General features: G+C 39.8%; 2 protein-coding genes across 8 annotated transcripts in view; both read right to left on the bottom strand.

Moving 5' to 3' along the window:
• Positions 1 to 144: 144 nt before the first annotated feature.
• sinhcafl (SIN3-HDAC complex associated factor, like) lies at positions 145 to 5,043 on the bottom strand. Of its 2 annotated transcripts, none has more exons than XM_030722980.1 (6): positions 4,886 to 5,043; positions 3,586 to 3,761; positions 3,400 to 3,499; positions 3,181 to 3,295; positions 2,338 to 2,488; positions 145 to 2,230 (listed from the first exon to the last, which is right to left on the bottom strand). In XM_030722980.1, exons 2-6 carry the CDS (start codon positions 3,711 to 3,713, stop codon positions 2,053 to 2,055), a joined length of 672 nt encoding a protein of 223 aa, XP_030578840.1. In that variant the 5' UTR covers positions 3,714 to 3,761; positions 4,886 to 5,043; the 3' UTR covers positions 145 to 2,052. The 2 variants fall into 2 exon arrangements, with proteins under 2 accessions (XP_030578840.1, XP_030578833.1); XM_030722973.1 differs by having other exon boundaries at positions 2,338 to 2,491.
• Positions 5,044 to 5,570: 527 nt separating this feature from the next.
• Positions 5,571 to 23,393, bottom strand: part of dennd5a (DENN/MADD domain containing 5A) — a 36,329-nt gene continuing 18,506 nt past the window's right edge. For 2 of the 6 annotated variants that reach the window (XM_030719290.1, XM_030719283.1), the window contains 20 exons: positions 23,011 to 23,198; positions 21,863 to 22,174; positions 20,450 to 20,665; positions 20,126 to 20,360; positions 19,666 to 19,755; positions 17,988 to 18,138; positions 17,743 to 17,836; positions 16,383 to 16,514; positions 15,944 to 16,096; positions 15,737 to 15,824; positions 15,559 to 15,646; positions 13,491 to 13,619; positions 12,860 to 12,981; positions 12,603 to 12,748; positions 11,010 to 11,128; positions 10,738 to 10,919; positions 10,428 to 10,510; positions 9,513 to 9,636; positions 9,024 to 9,192; positions 5,571 to 7,053 (listed from right to left, as the gene is read on the bottom strand). In XM_030719290.1, coding sequence (XP_030575150.1) covers positions 6,870 to 7,053; positions 9,024 to 9,192; positions 9,513 to 9,636; positions 10,428 to 10,510; positions 10,738 to 10,919; positions 11,010 to 11,128; positions 12,603 to 12,748; positions 12,860 to 12,981; positions 13,491 to 13,619; positions 15,559 to 15,646; positions 15,737 to 15,824; positions 15,944 to 16,096; positions 16,383 to 16,514; positions 17,743 to 17,836; positions 17,988 to 18,138; positions 19,666 to 19,755; positions 20,126 to 20,360; positions 20,450 to 20,665; positions 21,863 to 22,174; positions 23,011 to 23,198 — 3,005 coding nt within the window. In that variant the 3' untranslated portion in view covers positions 5,571 to 6,869. Of the gene's footprint in view, positions 7,054 to 9,023; positions 9,193 to 9,512; positions 9,637 to 10,427; positions 10,511 to 10,737; positions 10,920 to 11,009; positions 11,129 to 12,602; positions 12,749 to 12,859; positions 12,982 to 13,490; positions 13,620 to 15,558; positions 15,647 to 15,736; positions 15,825 to 15,943; positions 16,097 to 16,382; positions 16,515 to 16,926; positions 17,032 to 17,742; positions 17,837 to 17,987; positions 18,139 to 19,665; positions 19,756 to 20,125; positions 20,361 to 20,449; positions 20,666 to 21,862; positions 22,175 to 23,010; positions 23,199 to 23,393 lie in introns of all 6 variants that reach the window. The other 4 variants (XM_030719308.1, XM_030719299.1, XM_030719316.1 and 1 more) reach the window with 3 other exon arrangements.

Below are 23,393 nucleotides of genomic sequence, written 5' to 3' on the forward strand. Positions count from 1 at the left end.
CAGAAACGCCTTTACTACCTGCAAAACAACCGAAAAGTGAACCTCCAACAGCGTTGAAGTAGCTCGTTTCCACCACCTGCTGGTGCAGATAAATATCACAGGCAGTTTTTTCTTCTTTTTATTATAGTACAGATCTACTTTGTGGAACAGTATTAAAAAAGCATTAAAAAAAAAAACCATACATTGCATGTTCAAAAGAAGTGCACAAAATTAAAAAGACTGAAAGGCGCTACACCAGTTATCTAAAATTTTCAGTTACAAAAGGTTTTGTAATAAATAAACATAAATTACGCAAGAACCATAACGGAGAGGTCAGATAATTCTTTAAGGCACATCTGATATCCCAAAATGTACCTCTTAAAAACAATATGGCAACTCCCTAAGAACAACAAAAAAACAAGCTTATTTTCCAGCTTAAAAGGAAGCAGCATTTCTCCTTTTAATAAGAATCATAAACATGTTCAGCATTTAATGACCCTGCCGCAGAAGAGGATATATATTAAGCAACTTTACAGAGCATTGCCTGTCAATTCTTTTAGTTTGAGACCACTTACAATTATGTATTAAAAAAAAAAAAAGGCAACCGTTTTCACTGCAGTATTAATTTGAGACAGTATGGCAAAAAACTGTGCAATTTGAGCATTATTTTTGACATGACATAGACAAGGATGATTTTGAAACAATGACTTAGGACAATTAGGAAAGTTTATCATTATTGCTGAAATAATGGATGCTTTTCACAAGCCAATTTGGTTGAATAAGCATCCATCACTTTACACCTGAAATGGTAAAAGCGATGGACGGCCCCAGAGCACTTCTCACATTCAAAACGTCTGCATAGTTTGAACTTTGACAATTGCAGCCATGACAATCAAAACACATTTCCCTAGAAGCATTTTTTCTTTTTTTGGGTGGGGCTAAAATATAAAGCAACTACAGAACACGAGTCAAGCAGAGAATCTTGCTGCTCACAGATGCTGCAGTTAAGTTTTTAGTCTTCCCTAGATGCTTTTAGAGAAATGTATCTGATCAAATGAGATGTGAACATGTGGTTAAAAACTGGATTTCTTTTCTCATAAAATTACACGTTTTAGCAACTTTGAGACACACAAAAGCATTTTTAACAGACGTAGTGGTTTGCCATTCCTATTATTGTTAAAAAAGTTTGGATGTTCCAAGAGCCAAAATACTGTATTTACAAAATCCACTTTAAAAAAAACAAAAACACATTTGTTTTAAAACATGCATTGTCATTCCATTGGAGACTTTACAAAAGAAATAAATATGCCAAAAAACAGAGGGATGTACTGCATGCATGGTTGAATCACATCTATCAGTTAATGTGCACACACTGCTGAACAAATTTAAAATGGAGTGTTTCAAACTTGTGGCATGCTAAAGCTGTATACATGTCCAAAGATTATGTGTTCTTATCTATATACATATTTTTTTTTTTTAAATCATTAAATTCATAAAGAACAATTGTACTAGTGATCCCTGGTGTCAGAAAAAGCCATTTGTGTACTTAAAAAAATGCACTAATGGACAAAACATAGCAACATGTTCAAGAGGCCCTCCAACACTTAGAAAAAAGCTGGTATTAGAAATCGCTGGTGTCTTTCATTTGCACACTTACAATTTGACAACTAATGAAAACAAAACAATCCTGATATGTATTAAAAAGGTGACAAAATATTTACAGAACGCTGATCATGTCATTTATATAAAAGAAAAAAAAAAATGTAATCCAGAGTCAAAAGCAGAGCCTTAACAAAATTTGTCTCCTCATCCTATAAATAACACTAATGCCCGTAAGTTTTTTTTCTTCCAATTTGTGCTTTCTATAAAAAATAAACAATAAAAAGAAGAAAAAAAATAATCAAATCTTTACAAAAGTAAAAAAAATACCCATATAAAAAGGAATATTACAAAAGACAAGAATGAGCTACCTAACCGCCTAAAAGAAAGAGGAGTGGAAATTAGGTCTACCACTGGAGACAAATCCAGGTGGATGCCATGGATAACCCTGACAGGGAAACTCAACAAAAGCATTCACCAGGTTTCTTTTATGTCTTCTGGCAGTTGTGTATCCGGCAAATGTGTGGCCACTTGCGTGGGTGACGTTAATGTCTTCTGTTTTTTGGAACTGCAGCAGGGCTTGAAAAGTCGAGGATCAATAATCACCTCTCCAAACCGACCCTTATACACAATCCCACAGCACACCTTTTGCCTGAAAAAGAAGGGGCAACATGTGTGTTATTATATATGCTATTGATTTATTTTAAGAGACAGATAGATGTAATAATTTTCCTGCAGTCTACTGAAAGAGCAGCTTGCCTTTTCCAGTAGGAACGGTCCAAGAAGGAGAAGATGGAGGGAGTTGAGCGTCTTTGTTTGGACTCGATGTCTGAGCCATCATCTGACTGGTTGCTGTAACTGGGAGACTGGGCAGGAGATACACTTGAGGTCGTGCTGTGGGCATCAGAGTCTGCTTGGAAAAAAGTAAATATTAAACACTATTGTGACATTTATGTGGTAAAATTCACTTAAATTCTTAACATTTTTTTGTGGGAGGTAACCCATCAACTAGTCTAGATCCAAAGTAGGGCAACAACAGAGTTGTATTCATTATCGATTAGTCAGTAAATTAAACATTTTAATAAAAAGGGATGGTCGTTTCACTGATTAGTCATTTGGAAGAAGATTAATCAGTAACTATTTCTGAAATGTTTAACTATTACACTTCATGGTTCATGCACTTCAGGAAACACCATTTTCTTTGTCATTTAGTATTTTTTAAAATTTTTTAAAGAGGAATGGATTTGCCTGTTTTGCCCTACCACACAGTCACACAATCAAAATTTTTTTTAATTAGAGTTGATCAGTGAATGACATTTATCCAACCCTCAAAATTGCCAATTTAATTAACCTTCACCCCTTAATGTGAGCCTTAAGCTGCGCAACATGCCCTAACCCAAAGAGCCACCAGATGCTGCTAAACAGTGGCTTTTAATCAGGCTAAGAAAAACAAACCCAAGACTGATGCTCACTGAGGCTACTGCAGCTGTACAACTGATTTTAGACACTTCAAGAATGAAAATTATTCTCTTTCTTGATTACTAATAAAAGACCCCCCTCAACCCATGAGTGTCACTGCTTGTAATTTTTAAACAGACTTACTTTGTCTCTTGAACTTGTGCAGTTTCTTGAGCTTGCTTTTCTTCTTCCCATCTCCATTCTTTATCTTCTTGGGTTTTGTCACCTTAAAGCCTGGACCAGCTCTCGCATCCACCACCTGAATCAGGTCGACCACAACATGTCAGCAGTCAATTTAACGGGTGTGTATGGGTGGGTGTGCAAATATACACAAATAACGCAAAATAAGCAGACATAACTTACATGATTCCAGTTTTTCTTGGAGCCAAGAGGCAGCTTCTTCCACCTTTTCACTAGTAAGACACAGGCATTGCAGATGTCTCCAACACGATCCTCAGAGAGCCTTAACAAACCAAGAGTCATTGATAAAATATGCACACAAACATAAATACACAGATTAACACAATATAAATAAATGCGCGCTCTTACCCAAAACACAGCCTGAATGTCTCCTCATATCGACTGCTGTCTGTGAATCGTGAACTGGAGGACTTAGTCTTGCAGATGCAACAGCCATCGTTACTCCTGTAGATCTTTGACTTGTGGAAGCCAAACATAGTCTATTTCTTGATCGGGGTTATGGTTTTAAAAAAAACAAACAAACCCTGAAAACATGAAGAAGGAAAAACACGGTCGGTAATTGTCCTGCTCTCCCCCTTTTCTAAGCACCGTGAATGTCTGCAGACAGTTGTGCTTTCTACTGTTAAAAGGGGGGCGGTCCCTACACGCACACACGTACAGATATAAGAAAAGCCGTCTACAAGCCCACAATTATAACATCCTTAAGAAATCACATTTTATTTATTTATTTTTTGTTTTTGTTTTACTAATCAGCGCATTAAATCCGCACCGCGAAAACATCTGAAAATGTGCAACTACATTTGGCTAAAGCGGTACCGTTAAGGAATTTAAAGCCAAGTCACGAGAACACCAAAACACCTCAGAAACAGACAACAGGGGAGCTACACGCACGTCAAGTGTAATGTTGTCGATTGTCTTATAATATAAAGAAAATCTGAGGATAACTCAGGCTGATTAATGTGCGTCCGAGTCAGGATCTTAAACTTTGAAACACCGCTCTGTTAACGTGGGGACGTTACACCCGCCACATGAGCACCGTTTTACTATCGCTTATTGGCGTTAACGCCACTTTTTCAAGCACCGCAACACGGTTTGCACATTTTTGCTAACTAACACATGCAAACAAAGTGAGACTGCGAGCGACTGCACGTTGTTTATCAGCGGTTTCGTGTGCGGTGGGAATCCGAAACAAAAAGCGGGCTGTAAGCGGCGCTTTCTGAAGTGAACAAACAAAAAGCTACCGTGCTATTCGTTAAATTACGCGTGTCAAAATAACTCATAATTATCGGCTTGGCGCGATTAATGAATGTCATTAAAATTTTAACAAAATACAAAAAGTTACGATGAACACATCCTTCCCTTTAAATTCAAACTTTTGCCCGCTAGAGCGCCAAATATGGCTCATTGTTGTTAGCTGTTAGCATGCTAGCTAGCCGACTTCGCTACCAGCACCACGCCACGCTCTCATTCACTTCCACGTTATCCCCATTGTCGACACTGTTGGTCTAAAAGGTTTCGCTCGTGACAAATGGAAACGCGCACGTCAGGTTACCGTTACGCCACATTGCGACTACTCTTCGCGCATATAACAAATGAGTAAAATCTCATAAATGTAATATCTGTACAAGAGACATACGAGTGCACTTACCGAACAAAAACTTTGAATCTTCGCCGTGTTCTTTTCCCGCAATGCGCATGCTCTTACTACAACTGCATGCAGCTGGTCATTAGAATAGATTTGCATAAAAAGCCGGAATGAAAGGGACGAACGCATATGCCCATATAAGGAGTGCAGCCGTTGGGTTTGAACCTAAATCCAACCAATCGCTGACGCCGTCGCGTACTCCTCGGAAGACACGAATGATGGGAAACGTATTGAACGAGCGAGTGCCCACTGTGCCGTTGTTTGTGAACGGGCTACTTTGAAACTCAAAATCCCATAAACCAGCAGGCCCAAGCCTTTAAAGAAAAACACCTCTTTTAAATGGCGCGAAAAAGTTTGTTTACATGTTCTCAGCTGAGAAAGCGCATTCAGAAGAACATGAATGTGTGAAAATCGTTTACTTAGCCCTATTAATCTAAAATATTAATTTAAATATGTATTCACGCTTAATTTTATTGCACTTTGCACAGATGTTATTGTAAGCATAGGGCTGTAAATGACTTATAATCCCATTTAATAAATCAATGCTGCTATAAAATGTAAGATTTTACTGAAAAATCAATTTTCTAAAGCCCAAATTAACATATTTTAGAAACTTTCTTAGCTGCAAAGCTCCTGCAGCAGGTAATATAAATATATTAATACAAAACCAATAAACTCTTCACATGAATGCATTACAGATGCTTTATTCTTAATATATTTTTACACTGTACACTGCTGCTCACTTAGTAAACACTACATTACACAGCTATGTCAATAAATGTACAACTGTATTGGAAAACAAAAATATATATCTCCCAAGATGCTCGTGTGTGGGGTCGTACACAGATGGGTACAACACAGTCATTCCAGACATTGTTGGCACAGGTAAGAAGTCCATCACATACTAAATCTCTTTTTCTGCACAGTAAAGTTAAACGTCTATAACGGAGGAGGGCCCGGTAATATCTCAAGACGCCCTGATATGGAGTTTGCGGGGAGTTTAATTTATCTCGTAGATATTGCATAGCAAGAAAACATGATTTAAAAAAAAATAAAATAAAATAAAAGAGGGGGAGAGCAGTCCTTTTTGCTCCTTACATGGGAAGCAGTAGATCATCCTCATCACAGGAAGGCTACTCAGATCATCACACCATTTTTTTTTGTTTGGAGAAGACGGCAAACGTAGTGTAAGGGCTGAAATCATGGCAGGGGAAAGGGGCTGGTTGGAGGTGTTAACTTGAAGGCTGTAGTCGTGATCCACTTTGCACAGAAAGCAGGGTTGAGCATCTCTTGGAGAACTTTGGGGTTACTTTTCTTTATCACTAATTACAGGCTTAAACACATACAACAGGGATCTTCAACTCTGCTGAAGGTGCTCCTTATAAATGATTTGCATACTTGTACTTTTGTCAGGGAAAGGCCCAAATGTAACAGCCTACATGGGAAATCATCCAATGCTCTATAAACCTCCCTGTCATACACATACTTATAAAGCATACATCCACATCATTTACTCTAAAGCTCTGTGTTATGACGTTGAATTTGGAGTTGACAACAGAGCAAGCAACTTGACTGATTTAACAAAATAATACTGTTTTCTTTTTTTTCTCTGAAAATATATTAACAGTTTTGATCCCCCGCTTTCCCTTAAATATAGCCGTCGTCAGCAGTTCACGATAACGGTGAAAATATTCAGTTTTCAGTAAAACATTATAGCACAAGTAGGTCAATAATGTGTAAATCATGGTTCATAATAGAAAACATATTTTTAACATCTAATGGCAACATCATCGAGGATAAAAATAACAACATATCTGGAAAGGCTCATTGCACTTAATATATGGCAAATGTTAACAGTAGCTTTAATATAAGCCAGAAAGTGTCCTTTGTTCAAGTCTGTTCCTGCATATAAAAGGTTCAGTTATTCTTTTTAGTGGTCCCCAGTGATCTTCCCAGTCAAGTCTGGTGGGTGGGAAATTGGTTTGGCTTAGATACCAACACCTTTGACGAGTGAAGCCTCCAGGGTGATGTTGAACTCCTGCAGAGTCTGTAGTACTCTGATCAGAGAGTTTACCAGTGAGCGGTCCTTAATCAGTGCTGTGTCCTCATACATCTGAGAAGTGATTGGACAGTCTGCGAGCAGCGCGATCCAGTGATGGAGCAAATGATCCCTGACAAAAGATGACACACGTGGCGTTAACAGAACAGTCTAACACGACCGTGATGCAGTTTTCCAATAATAATCACAAGCTGTGGCAAACTACCTCACACTGTGCTTAAAACGTCTACCAGTAATAATAAAAGAATAATAAAAATCTTTTCTTTTACATTTTCTTAAATTAATTTTACAAGACAGTGAAAATGTTAGTAGATGCCAAAAAGCAGAACATTTCCAATTTATGAACCAGAGGGCAAATCTTTTCACTTGAGATGCTGAAATGAGCCAATTTCTTTTTGTATTTTATGTAGCTGATGAATAATTAACATTCATTTATTAAACTTGTTGGTAATTAATTTCTTTCATCTGAAAATCTGATTAATTGTCACAGCACAGTCATAGAAAAATGGTAAAAAAGAAAAAAAAAACATCTGTACATTTCAAGAGGGCTGAAAAGGCATATATAATAAACTGAAAGGAAGAACTAAAGAAAATTACAGTATATTACCAAAAGTATTTGCTTGCCTGCCTTCACACACACATGAATTTAAGTGATTTCCTATTCTTAATCCATAGGGTTTAATATGATGTTGTGCCACGCTTTGCAGCTATAACTGCTTCGACTCCTCTGGGAAGGCTTTCCACAAAGTTTAGGAGTGTGTTCATGGGAACTTTTGACCGTTCTCCCAGAAGCACATTTGTGAGGTCAGACACTGTTGTTGGACGAGAATTCATCCTAAAGGTGTTCTATCAGATTGAGGTCAGGAGTCCATGGAGGACAGTCAAGTTCTTCCACACCAAACTCGTTCATCCATGTCTTTATGGCCCTGCTTTGTCATGTTGGAACAGGAAAGAGCCATCCCCAAACTGTTCCCACAAAGTTAGGAGCATGAAATTGTCCAAAATGTCTTGGTATGCTGAAGCATTAAAAGTTCCTTTCACTAGAACTAAGGGGCTGAGTCCAACTCCTGACAGAACACAACCCCACACCAGTGGCGGTGCACTTTACACCACTGCATCCAACACTTTGCACTTGGTCATGTAAGACTTGGATGCAGCTCCTCAGCCATGAAAACCCATTCCATGAAGCTCTCTACACACTGTTCTTAAGCTAATCTGAAGGCCACAAGAAGTTTGGACGTCTGTAGTGACTGACTCTGCAGAAAGTTGGCAACCTATGCACACTACGTGCCTCAGCATCTGCTGACCCTGCTCTGTGATTTTATGTGGCCTAACACTTCATGGCTGAATTGCTGTCGTTCCCAATCACTTCCACTTTGTTATAACACCACTAACAGTTGACTGTGGAACAATTAGTAGCGAGGAAATGTCAGGACTGGACTTGTTGCACAGGTGGCATCCTATCACGGTACCACACTGGAATTCACTGAGCTCCTGAGAGTGACTCATTCTTTCACAAATGTTTGTAGAAGCAGTCTGCATGCATAGGTGCTTGGTTTTATACACCTGTGGCCATAGAAGTGATTGGAACCCCTGAATTCAATGATTTGGATGGGTGAGTGAATACTTTTGGCAGTATAGTGTAATAAAATAAAGGATGCTTCAAGAATTCTCAAAGCAGAGAACATTTTCACTTTAGTTCATTCTGGCCGGGACAAAGGATCAGATAAAGAGCAGTGCATCAGTATCTTATCCAAAGAGTGTACAGCAGGAAAGAGCAATTTATGTCCTGAGCCTCACTACAAGTTTTATTGCATTGGAATACTCAACTTCCTTGTTGTCCACAACAATGTTAACATTGTTCTAAATGTTCGTTAGGTTAGATTGTTCATTTAGTTTATGGCTTTTAATCTTATCAGTGGTACTTCTGTGTGAATGCTTTTTTTTTTTTTAACACATATACATGCCAACCAGCCAAACTAGCCTAAATCTGCCTAAATATGCCATGATTACTTGTATTAATTATGCATTGTCTCATTTTAAATTAAGTAAACATAAGCGATGTGAGTTCCTCCTTCCTACCTTGCACCCAGACAGACAAGCATTTGGAATTTCCCGTCCTTGCCGATGTTTCTGGGCGTGTTGTTGATGGCGCGCATGAAGCGGCAGAAGTGGCGCACTCTGGTTTGCCAGTTTTCATCTGGGGTCACCTCCCGCTGCTCAGCGCTTTCAAAATACACTTGTGCCTTTTCTGTTTGAGCACAAGATTTTAAAAAAAAGAAGACCACTCTGTTAATAATTAATAGGATAATACTATGAGGAAATAATCAATTTCAAACATATACTAAACCTGAAAAATACCTCCAAAATATTTGTCATGCTTATCAAAGATGCCCCTCTTTGAGAAGAAAGCATTTTTCAAGAGGGGAAACAAATCAATATCAATAGAAGTTTCCAAAGTACTCATGCACCACAGCACACTTTGGAGATCATTTTAAGTGGCTGCTGTTCTTTATGGAGACACAGATCATTTACCATTTAGGTCTGCATCATTCAAGTATAAGTTCTTACCCAAGAAGTCCCAGATGAAGACATTCTTAAAGAGTCGTGGTGATTTGAAACCGTGTTGGAAAACTTGCTCCAGAGCCCAGACGAGGCCGTACTCACCACAAAGGAGGAGGGTCAGGCTGCCTCTCTATGGAGGGCAAAAAAACATGCATGTAGTTAGAACTGACTTGAAGGTGCCTCAAAGTGATGACTGTTTTCTTCAGAAATGCCATTTTAATGAAGCAGCTACCCCTTTAAAATGCCAAACCACCTACCAAATATCTTACAGGTAAAGAGGATAGAGGATGGCAAATGATCATTATGACAGCTTTCTCTAAAGTCATACTTAAATTAAAGTGAACCTCAAAATATTAAAATCATAAAGCATTAAATTGAGAGAAAGCTGCATTTAGATTTGTGGTGAAAAATTGCATAATGTATATATACACACACACAGTATAGTAGGGCACACCAGAGAAAAAGTGGACTTCAGTGTCATTACTCTGTTGCTCTGTTAAGGAGGCAGAGCAGAAGTGAAGGGGAATTCCCAGTGAAAAAAAATCCTTTGTACTTTGGAACTATAATGAATGACTCTTAAAGCCCGTAATCAACAGTTAAGTTACACTGCACTTTAAAAATCTTCAACAGGCATCTCCTTTAAATTACAGTTCTCCCTCTCCACCTGCCTTGGTATATAATAATTATCAGTGTTTAAGTTCTATTATAACTCCCCTAGAAGAGGAAAAATAACAGGCAGCAAACTAGTCCTAAATAATAATAATAACAACTAAAATAAGATCATAAAAAAATTGCACAAATTCTTCTTTATTATGTTTGAATTATAACACAGAGATAACAGTGAGCAGATGGCTGCTTTTCTCCATTTGTGATGAATAATAGAAATGCATGTTTGGGCCTGTCTAGACTGCCGTCTCTCACCTCCTTCTCTGGTTTGTGGAAGTGCTTTACAATCCCGTTGATAGCCTCTCCCACTCCCTCCTGGATCTGACCTGTGTTTAGCTCTGGATGGGGGGGGGGGGGGGGGGGGGGGGGGTACACAAGCAGACACAGCAAGCTAAGTTCCCATCCAGGTTTAAAACAATTTGTCGTTGTGTTTTCTCATTCATGCATTAAGTTTCTTTTTTTTTTTTTGTAAAGCAGAGCAAGATTTCAATCATTAGCTGGTGAGGGACAGCTCAATCTCACATCAAAGAGAGCTAGACTTCAACAAAAAGCTGTATAAACCCACTTGGTTTGCTGTTTGGCGAGATAGTAACAAATCTCCTCATCATTCCTGGGGATTGCTGCATGGGGGGTGTGCGGCACATCCTTTCATCGTTTTCTGTGCTGGGGGTCATCAGCTCTCCCACCAGGATCCTCTCCAGACTGCCGTCATCCACGCCCTTCCCCAACCAGCGGCCGCACGGAAATCTGCGAGACGAGCACTCCGAGTCAATCTTTTGACAACCATGTGGGCAAATCAGTATTAGGTACAGTTTTTCATCATGAGGTAATGCTTACTTGTAAGTGTGCCCTGTGATTTCATTGCGGACCATAACACACTCCACCAGCCACTTCGCATAGAGCCCTGTGTTATCGTGACCCATTTGCACTGTGGTGAGTTTGCCCAGGTTCTGGCACTGAGACAGAGGGACCGAAAATTAATGTCAAACACCCCCCAATAAAAAAAAAAATGACATTCAGAACACAAGACTGCACATCTTACTGTCGAACAGTTCTGGTTTATAAGATAAGACACAGTATTTATTCCAAAAGACGGGAAATTTCTGTGTTACAGCAGTCAAAACATTAAACACCATCGGTAACTCAAATAATACTTGTTACAGCCAAGGTATGAAGACGAGCATCGCTGAACGCACAACAGGTCAAACCGTGAGGCAGACGGGCTACAGCAGCATATAAGACCACACCAGATGCCACTCCTGTCAGCTAAGAACAGGAAACTGCGGCTACAATTCACACGAACTGAACAGAAGATTGGAAAAATGTTGCCTGGTTTTATGAGTCTCAAGTTCTGCTTCCAAATTTGAGACGATAGGGTCGGAATTTGACGTTAACAATAAGAAATCATGTGGCTCCAACCTGCCTTGTGTCAGCGGTTCAGGCTAGTGGTGGTGTAATGCTGTGGGGGATATTTTCTTGGCATACTTTGGCCTCTTTAATACCCAGTGAGCATCATTTAAATGTTACACCTTTGGGATGTGGTGGAATGGGAGAGTCACATCATGGTTATGCTATCATCAAAATCTCTGAGGAATGTTTCCTGTACTTGTTGAATCTATGCCACGAAAAATATTGGACAAGGTATGAAAGCTTTCCTGTGTCTGTTTTTGTGGCAGTGGACCTGAATCAGTCAGTTAGAGAAAATGTTTACACCTCTGACTTCTGTGCGCAGTTTGAGGAGAAACGATTGTGACAAAGAAAACAATGATGACTGTCAAATAGTTACCTGTGCTGTCCATTACACTCATCTGGCAACACAATTTTTTAGATTTTTGCATGATGTGCTGTGAAATTGGACATTCTTACTAAGTAACTGGTAAGAAATTTAAGTCTCAGACTTTCTAGGCCCAAGGGCTCTTTACGAGGGAGAGATGTTCTAGGGAGTCATCATCCTAACCCAGATATAGCTGGTTTGCCTTAGAGTCACATGATGACACTATGCCTCAAATATTTGTCAGTGCTTGTAGCTAATGAGCCAGGCTACATGGTGCTCAGAACAGTTGGAGAGAAATGATATTTGAGGAGTCATTCATGACAGATTTTGAGCTTCCACTGCAGGGAGTAAGAACAGAATATGTATTAGTGCAAATGGTGTGTACACACTTTTTAATGATAGATCACAGTTTTATTATTTGCAGTAGATTATTTTGTGGACTCTTCAGCTATTGTTTGCAGATCCCAGGAGGTCCCTGGGATCCAAATTTGACAACCACTGATTTAGATAATCCGGCTAAACAGTTATATTTCTTTCCATCAGTTTTGTTCCCTAGTTGCAGCACTTACTTTTGCTAATTTACTTATTATATTATACAGTTATGATCCCCATTGCAATGTAGTGGAATTATCTTTCATATGAGAATTAATACCAACCTCAAAAGTAATCTCCAGAGTATTTCTGGGGACCTGCAGGACTCCGGTCTCTGCCAGCTCACCAGAAACACACACCCAGGGGTTGGCCGTGAACATGGAGCCACCCAGCTTCTTACTCGGAACAACCACCACGTGGTAGGGGATCACTGGGAGACAGAGAGAAGAGAAAAGAAAAGTTAGACAGTGAACTCAAATCCATAAAAGCTGGTTGTTGGTAGAATGTAGGGTCAGGCATCAAAAAAAAAAAAAAAACTCACTGATGGTTGTGAATACATTGGTGAAACAGAAGTAATCCACAGCATTAAAGGACAGGAGGTGGTAAAGAAATTGCTCCTTCTCATCGTCACAGCGCAGGAAGGCGTAGCGTTTGTATAGTTTCCTAAAAGGAAGAAGATTGTTGGAGAAACTGAATTACTTCTGCTATTACTAAAATTGCTAACATAATAATGCCTCAGTATACATAAGTAATACAACAGATCACCACTTTTGGGATTACAAAGTAGATTACAAAGTGCACACTGTTTAGCATTAGGTGGAATAAATGCAACTGTAAGGTCATAAAAGGCAGACGGAAATCCCCTGACCCACTTTAGTACTCGGATATCAATTATGAAGGAGCCTGCAAATTATTTATGTAGTGATGAACTACAGTAAGATGCTCTGAAATTTCAAAAGACTTAATGTATTATAAATGGTTAGATCACATCTTCATTTCATATGAGACAGACATTGCCTCACAAAGGAAAGAAAGAAGGTCAAGATGAGCCCACATAGGAGGAAGGAAAACACACCCAAAGATCTTTAATCTGCATCAGCGTGACTTACTGCAGCTGACACCGCGATAAACACAAGCACACAAAAACTCTGGCTGTGTGTCCTTTTGCTCACTTTGTAAGCTCGTGGTCTGAAAGCAGCTGCTTCAGGTGTCTGGAAAGCAGCTTCTTCTCCATAGAGAGGCGAACCCAGGCTCGAGCTTTGCCCACATCGGTCTTGATCTCGCTCATGTTCTGAATGTGTCTGCAAATGACCAAAAAAACAAAAAACACCCAAAAAAACAACAGATTCAGGGATTAGAGGGGGAGAACTAATACCAATGATCAGACAATGACTGTTTCCCCTTATCATCATGGAAGTGCAGGGATATGCAATAATTCAACATATCATCATTACAGGAACACCCAAGTCTGATATCTGACATGAATTTATCTAATTTTTCTCTCAATGGAACAACCAAGGTAATATGAATGCATTTATACAAGTGACCACACAAGTGTGTTGTCTAAATTTAACTGTCTAAACTTAAATGAATTCTCCACAATCTGGAAACCCGTCTGCCATCACCTGGTGATTTACTGCGAGAGCAGCGGCCAATATTTCAGGGCTTCCGGTGTAACTAAAATTTGTTCAGATATGGGATACTTTATATCAGGCCAAGGACCTTCAGTTTTGTGCATTCCTGTCCCCAGTCATTTGTTTATATGATATTATATGTTTATATTCAGCAATACCTGCCCCAATCTGAAACTCTTCAGTCTGAGTATAGCACTAAAACATAAAGTGCTCTGAGATATTGTGAATTGGTGCTTGGTAAATAAAGCTGAATACATTTTAATGTAACTGAGACTGTTACACACAGAGAGAAGTATGTCTCACTTTGCACCGTGTGATATTTGTGCCACGGCGGCCTCTCTGAGTGCGCGTCGGTCCCGCACCATCGCTCCAAGCCACTATCATGTCTCTGACGTCCAGACACATTTCCTTCCACTCCACCTGTGCCATACGCGCTTCTTCTCCACCTTCCATCCCCCTCTCTGTCTCCACCCTCCACGCCCCAATCGCGACAAGTAACCCAGTTTTCGCTGCTCGTTATCGCCATAGCAACAGTAGGAAACACCTACTACATGCAACATTATTATTACTGCACTGTAACACACACACACACAGACACACGAGTTGTCATCACCATCTCTAAGAAGCTTTAATATATGAGATTAACACACTAACTCCCGGTTAAGAATAAATGAGGAAATATTAAAACTTATTATGGGATGGCGATGGCTGCGGCTGTTTACGAGTTCGCCGCCAGACGTTTACATGAATGTGGAGGAGGGTCTGTCCGCCAGTCGAGCTGCATGTTTGTGCCCTGAGTTGACCCCTCCTCTCCTCTCTACTCAGTCAGACTGGTGGGGGGTCTGGCAATTAGGCTGGAAGTAACACGCTGTTACACAGACTCACTCTGTGTCTTCTTCAAGCAATGCAATCCCAGACTCCTCAACCCTGGCTGGTTATAGTGGTAAACATGACGGCAGTGATGGCTGCCATCGTGCGCGCACACACACACACACACACACACACACACACACACACACACACACACACACACACACACGCATGCATGCATGCTGAAGCATGCAAATGTGCCACAGGAACTGCCGGTGTGGTTAAAAGTCTTGGTGCTTTTAAATATAAAAATATACCAGATGATGATTAAATTGGGGCACCAGGATGGCCCGAGGGTCTGGGATGGTGATCATGTGATTGTTTTGCTGTATACAGTCTCCCCTCTCAAATTCAAATCCAATTAGAAAAATAACATCACGACATTTTAGCAGAATCACTTAATGCTTTTGTTTACATTGTAAAATCTATTGAGTCTATTGTAAGAATATAACCCACAATTAAATCAGCAAGTTCTATGTGTGTCTTAATTCAGGATATTGGAATTTTGGACACATGAGGCTACACAGACTCAGACTAACTGACTATTATGATATACTATAGTATAATATAGATATAACATTGTTATGCTAGGGATGTAATAATATTTTGTTTGATGGTCTGCCACAGGGGGGCAGTATAAGTCTAAATTACATTGGTCTGGTTGAGTATGAAACCTAGTGATTTTATTCCTCTTATATTCCTCCACAGACATGCGCATTCCTCCAGCCTTCCTCACCTCATGTCTTGGATTAGAGAGATTTTCAGAGGAGGCATAACCGACCCACCGCCATCAGATTTACGTCTCTCAGTGTCATGAATGAAACCTGGAATAAAAGAAAGAAATGTAATTGGAGCAGAAATCATCCATTTGTTAAATGACTGTGATCGCCAGCTGAATTGATTTTAGTTGTTACCTGGAGGCCCCAAACTACCCGGAGTTGCATTTTTCTTCTCTTTGCTGTCCTGGTAGTGGAGCAGGTGGGACCACAAGGCAGATTTACCCTAAAAATGAGAGAAAACAGCCACTGGTGCTATTATTTCCCCTGAATGCACTGTATATCAAACAGGTGCTGGAGATGAATCATATACATGGTGACTGCAGCAATTTGTTTTGTCCTGACCTGTTTAACCTGCAGCCCGTGGCTCCAGATCCTCTCTAGAAGGTCACAGAGGCTCGCAATCAGGGTGTTTTCCTCAACACCGGTGATGCTGACTTCTCCGTGACCCAACTCCACAGCCTCCCGACCCATCTTTTCTACCAGCATACGTTTGGTCTGCAGAGACAAATACAAACACACACACAGTTTTACAATGAATTCAAACTCAGTATACAACATGCAATTTTTGTGCAGCAGGTTTTTCTGGTTTTTCAATTATTTTTTTTAGCATTTGTCATAACTCCAAATAACACATTTATTTCAACAGTATTAGCCTACTCGAATAAGCTTCATTCCAAATTCTATACAACTGACTTCAATCATAACCAAGTTTTATACATGATGAGTATTAATCAGTGAAATAATGTGGCACCGCAGCAGCTAAAACTAATCATAGGCAAACCTTGTTCCTGCATTCCTTCAGCAATCCTTCAACAAATTTCCAGTTAGTCTGAGCGATGACAGACGGTGAAAGGTTGGACAGTTTAGGCTGTCTGATGGTTGTGCCCAAGTTTCTGGCTTCCTGGATGTATTTCTGATGAAGCACAGACAGGGTTCAGTTAGCGAATACAAAAACATGCATGATGATCATGTCACTACATCTACGACAAACACGTCTAACCACAGAGCTGATCTCAGTCAATTTATGACTACTGAATTAAAGTTTGTTCTACAGTTTAAAGTAATGAATGATCAAAAGCAAAATGCATCAAATCTAAAGTCTACAAGGATCAAAATAAGTTCATAATTTTGGAGAAAATGGATAAAATTAAATTTGACTTTGATGAAATGAACCGTTTACTAGTTCCATCTCCTAATCCCACACCTGACACAGACAAACGTGACATTGATAAGTCAGATAAAGCTGCTGAAGGTGCAGGAAGCAGAGGGAGGTAATGCCCACATGTGTGGACATGTCCTGCGCTCAGTGGACAACCAACACATACCACGTCCACAGTCACCGACTTTAGACAGGGCTTGAAGGACTGCGAGAGCCAGTAGTAGTCAAGAAACAGCAGGAGCTGGAGCTCCGGAAACAAACACTCTACATGCTGAGAGTGTGAGGGCGTGAGTGCAAGGCAGGCAGAGAAAGAAAAGGGAAAAAAAAAAAAAAAAGGCAATCAGATGTGAGAGAGCAGGTGAAAAGGCCTTTACACACCGGACATATAAAATTCATGCAAATGTTTCATGTGTTAAATATATTTTTTGGACTCACCTATTTTTAATGCAGCCGTTCACACCGACCGCATAATTTCGCAGGACAAATCTGCCGCAATTATTTTTTTTTGGCTCGAGCTCGATTTTTCCATTTTGTTTGCATTCACATGAACAGTGCTGACCAATCAGACCACTGCATTTGGCAACGAGTGTGCTCAAAACACACACCGGTAGTGAATATAAAATGATTTGGAAACAGTAAAACATTATTTATTTATTTTACCTCAGACACACACAATCAGACTTTAAGTTGACTTAATTTTTTTCCATAGTGAGTTTTTTTGAAGACGAATTTTTCATAAAAATGCAACGCTTTCTGTGTATATACATTACACGACAAGTTCACAAAACTGGGAATATAGTGTTTTTTCACAACTTCCTTGGTGTGTAAAGGTCTTAAGAGCAGACATGATGGAAAGCGCAAAGTCAAAATAAAGCAAACAGACAACAGGTCATGCAAAATGAACAAAAAAAAGGTCACAGCTCAAGCAGTCCGGCTGTGTGAGCGACCTGAGAAAAGAAAACACTGTGGGGAGCGCTCTCACCTCTCTCTGGTCATTGTCTAAATAAAGGTGCTCAGCGTGCTGCTTCTGCCGATCCCTCCTCCTCCACTGGGCAGGAGCGCTCCTCTTGGCCCATCTGTAGCACAGAATACCACATATTTGATCAGTTTTCTAAAGAAACAATGTAAAACAGCCATCAAACACACTACATACACATATCAGAAGTTTATTTCAAATATATACAAATCATAAGGGGACAGGGACTGTAGTGAGCTACAGATACTCACTTGTTGCTGGTGGGCCCAGTGGAAAGCACATCAGACTGCAGTCGGGGGAAGAAGCCCTGCTCGTAGCGCCCCTGACCAATCTTCATGTCCAGCAGGTGGGGGTGCAGGGCAGTGTGGTCAATCTTTGAGACTCTCATCTCAATTGCTTTCTCTGTGGAGGAGGTGTGTGAGGGGCGCACAAGTCAGGAAAGGGATTATATAAACTTTTTCATTTTCTTAATCTTCCAAAGTCTCTGCTTTTACTGTCAAGACGTGCGCGTTTGATTAAATATCCTCAGCACAATAACACTAGTTTCTCCTCATCATTCAAAAGATCAGCCGGTGATGAATTTTATATGTTATTCAAGCACCTACTTCAAAAACTCCTCTAGGATTGAAAGGATTTTAAGAAACTGTTAACAATGCAGAATTTCTTCCTGGTATGTTACTGAGAGAATATCTTGCTTTCATGGAAAAGAATCCGATAACCATCATTGAAAGAAATATTTTTGCCATTTATAGAAATAGATCATCAGTGAAAAGAGATAACCGATATCCTGTCTTCAAAATTCCACCAACAATTGGCGTATACAGAACAAGTTTGCTGCTATACCAACCCTGTCGTGTTGTGTTGTAAAATTAGGATAATGACTAAGAACTTTTCATTTCAAATTTAGTAACCAGTTGACAACAGAAGAGAAAGAAAACATAAAAACACCCACAGAACCAACAGAAGTGACAGAAGGAGGCTCAGAGCAGATGTTTTTTTTTTTTTCTTCAAAAGGAGCAAAGAGTCATCTATGAATGCAGCTTCAGACAGTGATTTTCTGATGCCTTATTAAAAATACACCCCCACATGGGCTGTGTTAGCAAAAGCACCCACGAGGTTAGAGAAACAAAACAGTCCGCAATAAGAATATTTCCTTTTGTCCAAGAAAGGGCAATAAAACAGAGGATGTGTGATATTTGTAGCTGCTAAAAAACAGCATGAAAATGGTGGAAAAATACAGGCTGGCTGAAGCTGCAGTTCACAGAAATTCAAATTCCCTGAATAGGATTCATCATCACCCATTCACCTGTATAAATTATAGCTGCAGAAAAGAGTTTTTAACCCCCTGAGTTATGCTACATTTTGATTAAATTTGGCCTTGGTCATTTATTTCTTGAGAAAAACCTGCTTTCAGTCCTTCCACAACATTTCTGTTGAATTAAAGACAGACAGGTAACAGGTCTAAGGCATGACACTAAACCTCCATGTTTAACAGAGGGGATACGCTTCTTGTGCTGGAATGCAGTGTTTCTTTGTTCCAACAGAATAATTCTCATTTAGGTTATATTTATGCAAAAAATATCTCAAAAGGGTTCAATAACCTTTTCCTGCAACTTTATCAGATCTCCTCAATAAAAAAAAAACAAAAAACAAAGCAATAACAACAGATCACCAAGCTTTGGAAAAAGTTGTCTTGTATGCAATGCAGTGAGGATCTTAATTTTATTTTAATATGTGAAAAGTATGTCTCCAAACTAAAAGGTTTTCTGCATAAACCACTGTCAGTGGGTGTTATTAGAAGCACAAGGTTAAAAGAAGCTCATATTTCCTCTAAGAGTCAACCTAATAATGCATTGCACACACACATTGAAAAGAACATTGAAAGAACCACCACCCTCGACAGGTTGAGGTAATGAAAACAAATATTACGAAATTCGGTCTCGGCCTTCTCCAGCTCAATGACATGAGGTCCAGGAGCGACAAAATCAGCTTTTTCATATCGCTTTTTAAACAGGGTGTCTGCAAGCAAGACAGCGATAACCAGTCAGGCAACTAAAGACAGCAAACCTCCAAATCTGTCAGATTCATACACGACCACACCCACTTCCACTTCAATTACAGAGTTCGGCAGGACTTTCAAGTGCTTCTTTAATTACAATCACAAACATTCAGAGGCCAATTTATTTTACTGTCTCCAGTTAAGATACTGCAGTCAAGCTATTCATTTTCAGTGCATAATCTGCAGCTTTATTATTACGAATCTATCACAGTTTTCTCAGGATGAGAAGATTCATGAGGGCCAAACAAAACATTTAGAGGTGTGAAAACCCAGTCATGTAGAAACACATTCCAAATGTCTGTTACTTAAGGATTTATCGGGACTTCTTACCTGCTTCTTCGATGTTCGTGCATTTCTGGTACATAGAGGTGCGCAGCGTGGGCGTGCGCACGTTCAGCATCCGGATCTTATCCACACGAGCGTCAAACACCCTCAGCGTGTGCTCCTTCTCCTCATCATCGTGACAGAGGATCTTACTATCGATGAAGGAGGCGAACATCTGCGTCTCCAAGAAACGTGACAGGAAGGGCAAGTAGGGTTCTGGTTGGTCAGACAGGAAGGAGGCCTGCACATACATGCAAGATACAGAGATTATGTAAGTTATGCTAAATCATTACTGCATTTTGCTATAACAAAGCAGCTACAGCATTTTACCTTGTCGAAGTTCTGCATCTGGTCTCGATTGGTGAACCAGGACTCTTTGTCATGGCTCGGCTGGATGACAAACACATCATAGTCCGCAAACATCTGGGTGAACCGGTTGGCGAAGACCTCGCGCACCTGGATGTTGAGCTGGTGCATCTTCAGCTCTTCCTCATCACACTGAACCCGCACATCCTTGTTGCTGCTGGCATCCTCTCTGACCTCCAGCTGAGGTGCATAAACATTAAGTAACACTCTTTGTAACTTCCGATTTTGACTGATTATCACACACAAAATGACCCAATTAAGAAGGGTCAGAAAAAAAAAAAGAAAAAAAGCTTAGCAGAAGAAGAAAAGAAGCAGAACTGGATCTGTTTTTTATGCTACCTTATTTTTCTGTTATCACACATGTGCTGATAAAGCAGCAGGGTTATGGGAAAGAAAGCCAAGGGCATGAGTCTTGATTTATGACCCCGTTTTAACAGAGCATGGCAGCAGCTAAAATAACAGAGCAGGGCTGCCACTGCGCATGAAAATATCCAATCCACTGACGTGACCCAGGAATCCATTTAATCACGGCCTTATTTCTTTAGATAGGAATAATTATAAGTGAGGTCAGACCTTGAGGATGGGCAAATCCATTCAAGGAAAGCTAATGTTGGCCACAACACCATAAGCTGCTTAGACTGTACAGAGACGTTCTCAAAGTATCTGTTAATTCATCCATCTATCAATCTTTAGAGTGAGTGCATCTTCCTATTTACTACTCTCTGTAAAATATTCAAGCCACTTAAAAATGCAGCTATGCACTGCATCTGTGTGATGTCGGTGTTAACCTATTCCTATTCACAGCATATTATGACAGGGTTGGTATAGCAATAAAATTGTTCGGTATAAGCCAATGGTTGCTAGTAAAAAAAAAAAAAATTAATTAAAAATTAAAGGCAAAACATAAAAAATAAAATTAAAATAAAACCCCACCCCCTTCTTTTGTGTAGTGACAAACAGTCTGTGGTGTAAGTGGGGCTCCCCCTTTTGTTTACTGCCCTTTACTACAATGATCAAGCTATTAATGAAGGAAATTAGTGTTTTTATTGCAATGATATTTCTATAAAGAAGACAACTATTAAATATTTCAATCAAACCAGGTATAAACTGATTTAATATAAAATCATTTTTACTGTCAAGTCAAATAGATGATGCCTTACAAATTAAAAGTGTCCAAATTAATTTTCAGTTGTCAAATCATGAATATAAAAACATTTGTAATTAAATGATTATGAGATTCTTGATGACCTGGTGGCGAATACTGAACTCCTACTTTTACTTCTTTACGCATCAGACTCTGTGATGTCACTAAGCTTAGTGGCGCATGGTTATTTTTTGCAGTCCGTTTTTAATTAATGAGATTACATCATTTCTCACCTTGTCTAAGCTGACACCTGTTCTCTTGACCAGAGCCTGCAGTCTGGCAATTGTCTCATTCTCTCTCAGCAGGTAGGAGTTGAGGGGTGAGGCCAGGTTGCCGTTACGTTTGTCAGAGACCATATCAGCTGATCGGAAGCCCCGGTACTTGGCCTGGCTGTCACTGGAGTAAATATTTCCCTCTGGAGACACACCAAAAGACATGAGCACCTCGGAGATCTCCTGAATGAACTCTAGTTTGTTGGGAAACTGTGGCAACTCCTCTGGCAGTTCAATGAAGTGATTATCAATGTCCACAAAACACAAGTTTGCCTGGAATAAGAGAAAGCAGAATAGCATTAGAATAATGATTCTATTAAATTGAACAAGACTTTAAAATAGATGGTATTTTAATAATACTCCAAAGCCTATTCTTATCTATATATTCAGTTAGGTTTGATAGTCCAGCCTCCTGAGTTACCTGACAAGTTTGACTTACAACACATGGGAAGCAAAAACACTCCTAAAAAGGTCTCTGATGTCTGAAAAATAAAGCTGGCACAGTTAAGAGAGCAATAACTGACTGAAATACTCTGGTACACATTGGACACTATGCAGGTTATATAACCAGGTTCTCCACAAACACGACTGTGAGATTGGAGAGAGGCGACAGTCATTCAGCCGTCCACCCACAAACAGCTCGCCTTCACCGGCCAGAGCTAGCTATCCAAGACCAAGCGAAGGGCCACAGAGCTACAGTATCACTGCATATAGGCAGGATTCTGACTTAGAGGTGTTCGGTCATAATCTTGCAGATGATAGCTTCACACCATTGGCTCCTCAGCCAAACACATACATCAAATGTGTGAGCCTGCAGCTCCTCTCATACTGAGCAGGAATACTATTGCATAGCGGGGTAAAACTAACCCATCTCTGTTTTAACAGAACATAAGGCTGAAAAATAATAATAATAAAAATATTGCAATACAATGCTACCACTTTTGAAGCAGAAGTAGCAGAGCACAAATCACATCAGAGAGTTGCTACATAGCTTGTGAGATAAAAGTAAATAAAATATGAAATTAAACACTGCTTCTTGAGTGGTAACAGTCATATTACAGGTGAAGAGGGTGAAACTGAGTAAAGCAGACACTGCTCTGTGATCGTACCTCCTGTGGAAGCTCTAGCTTGGTGCGGTCATCCTGTCCATTGGAGTGGAGGCCCATGAGATACGGCACAGGAGCATCCAGGAAGTGGAGGAGGGAGGCGGGCAGGATGGGAACGTACACATGCTGCCACTGGAAGGGAAACATTAAGGCTGTGATGCTCTCTGCCACCGTCATCAGCCTCTGGTAATCTGTTACACACAGAAAAAAGATAAAGATGGGTATTTGCAGTAAATACAGAGCTGATATCAGCTTTATCTTCTTATTTGTTAACTAAACAAATCATTTAAATCCTGGTGATTGTGATGAATCAGTGATAACTCATGTTATTTTGTTCCATGTCATCATAAAATGCAGATGCTCTTAAGCACTTAACAAAACATATT

The sequence above is a fragment of the Archocentrus centrarchus genome, chromosome 3, assembly GCF_007364275.1.
Source record: "Archocentrus centrarchus isolate MPI-CPG fArcCen1 chromosome 3, fArcCen1, whole genome shotgun sequence".
Taxonomy (NCBI): domain Eukaryota; kingdom Metazoa; phylum Chordata; class Actinopteri; order Cichliformes; family Cichlidae; genus Archocentrus; species Archocentrus centrarchus.

Excerpts from the sequence above, each read along its gene's own strand:
- sinhcafl (XM_030722973.1), bottom strand. The coding sequence starts at position 3,713 with ATGTTTGGCTTCCACAAGTCAAAGATCTACAGGAGTAACGATGGCTGT. Across the intron at positions 3,296-3,399 it reads CCAAGAAAAACTGGAATCAT|GTGGTGGATGCGAGAGCTGG; the intron begins GTAAGTTATGTC and ends GACCTGATTCAG. Across the intron at positions 2,492-3,180 it reads GCACAAGTTCAAGAGACAAA|CAGACTCTGATGCCCACAGC; the intron begins GTAAGTCTGTTT and ends CTTTTTTCCAAG.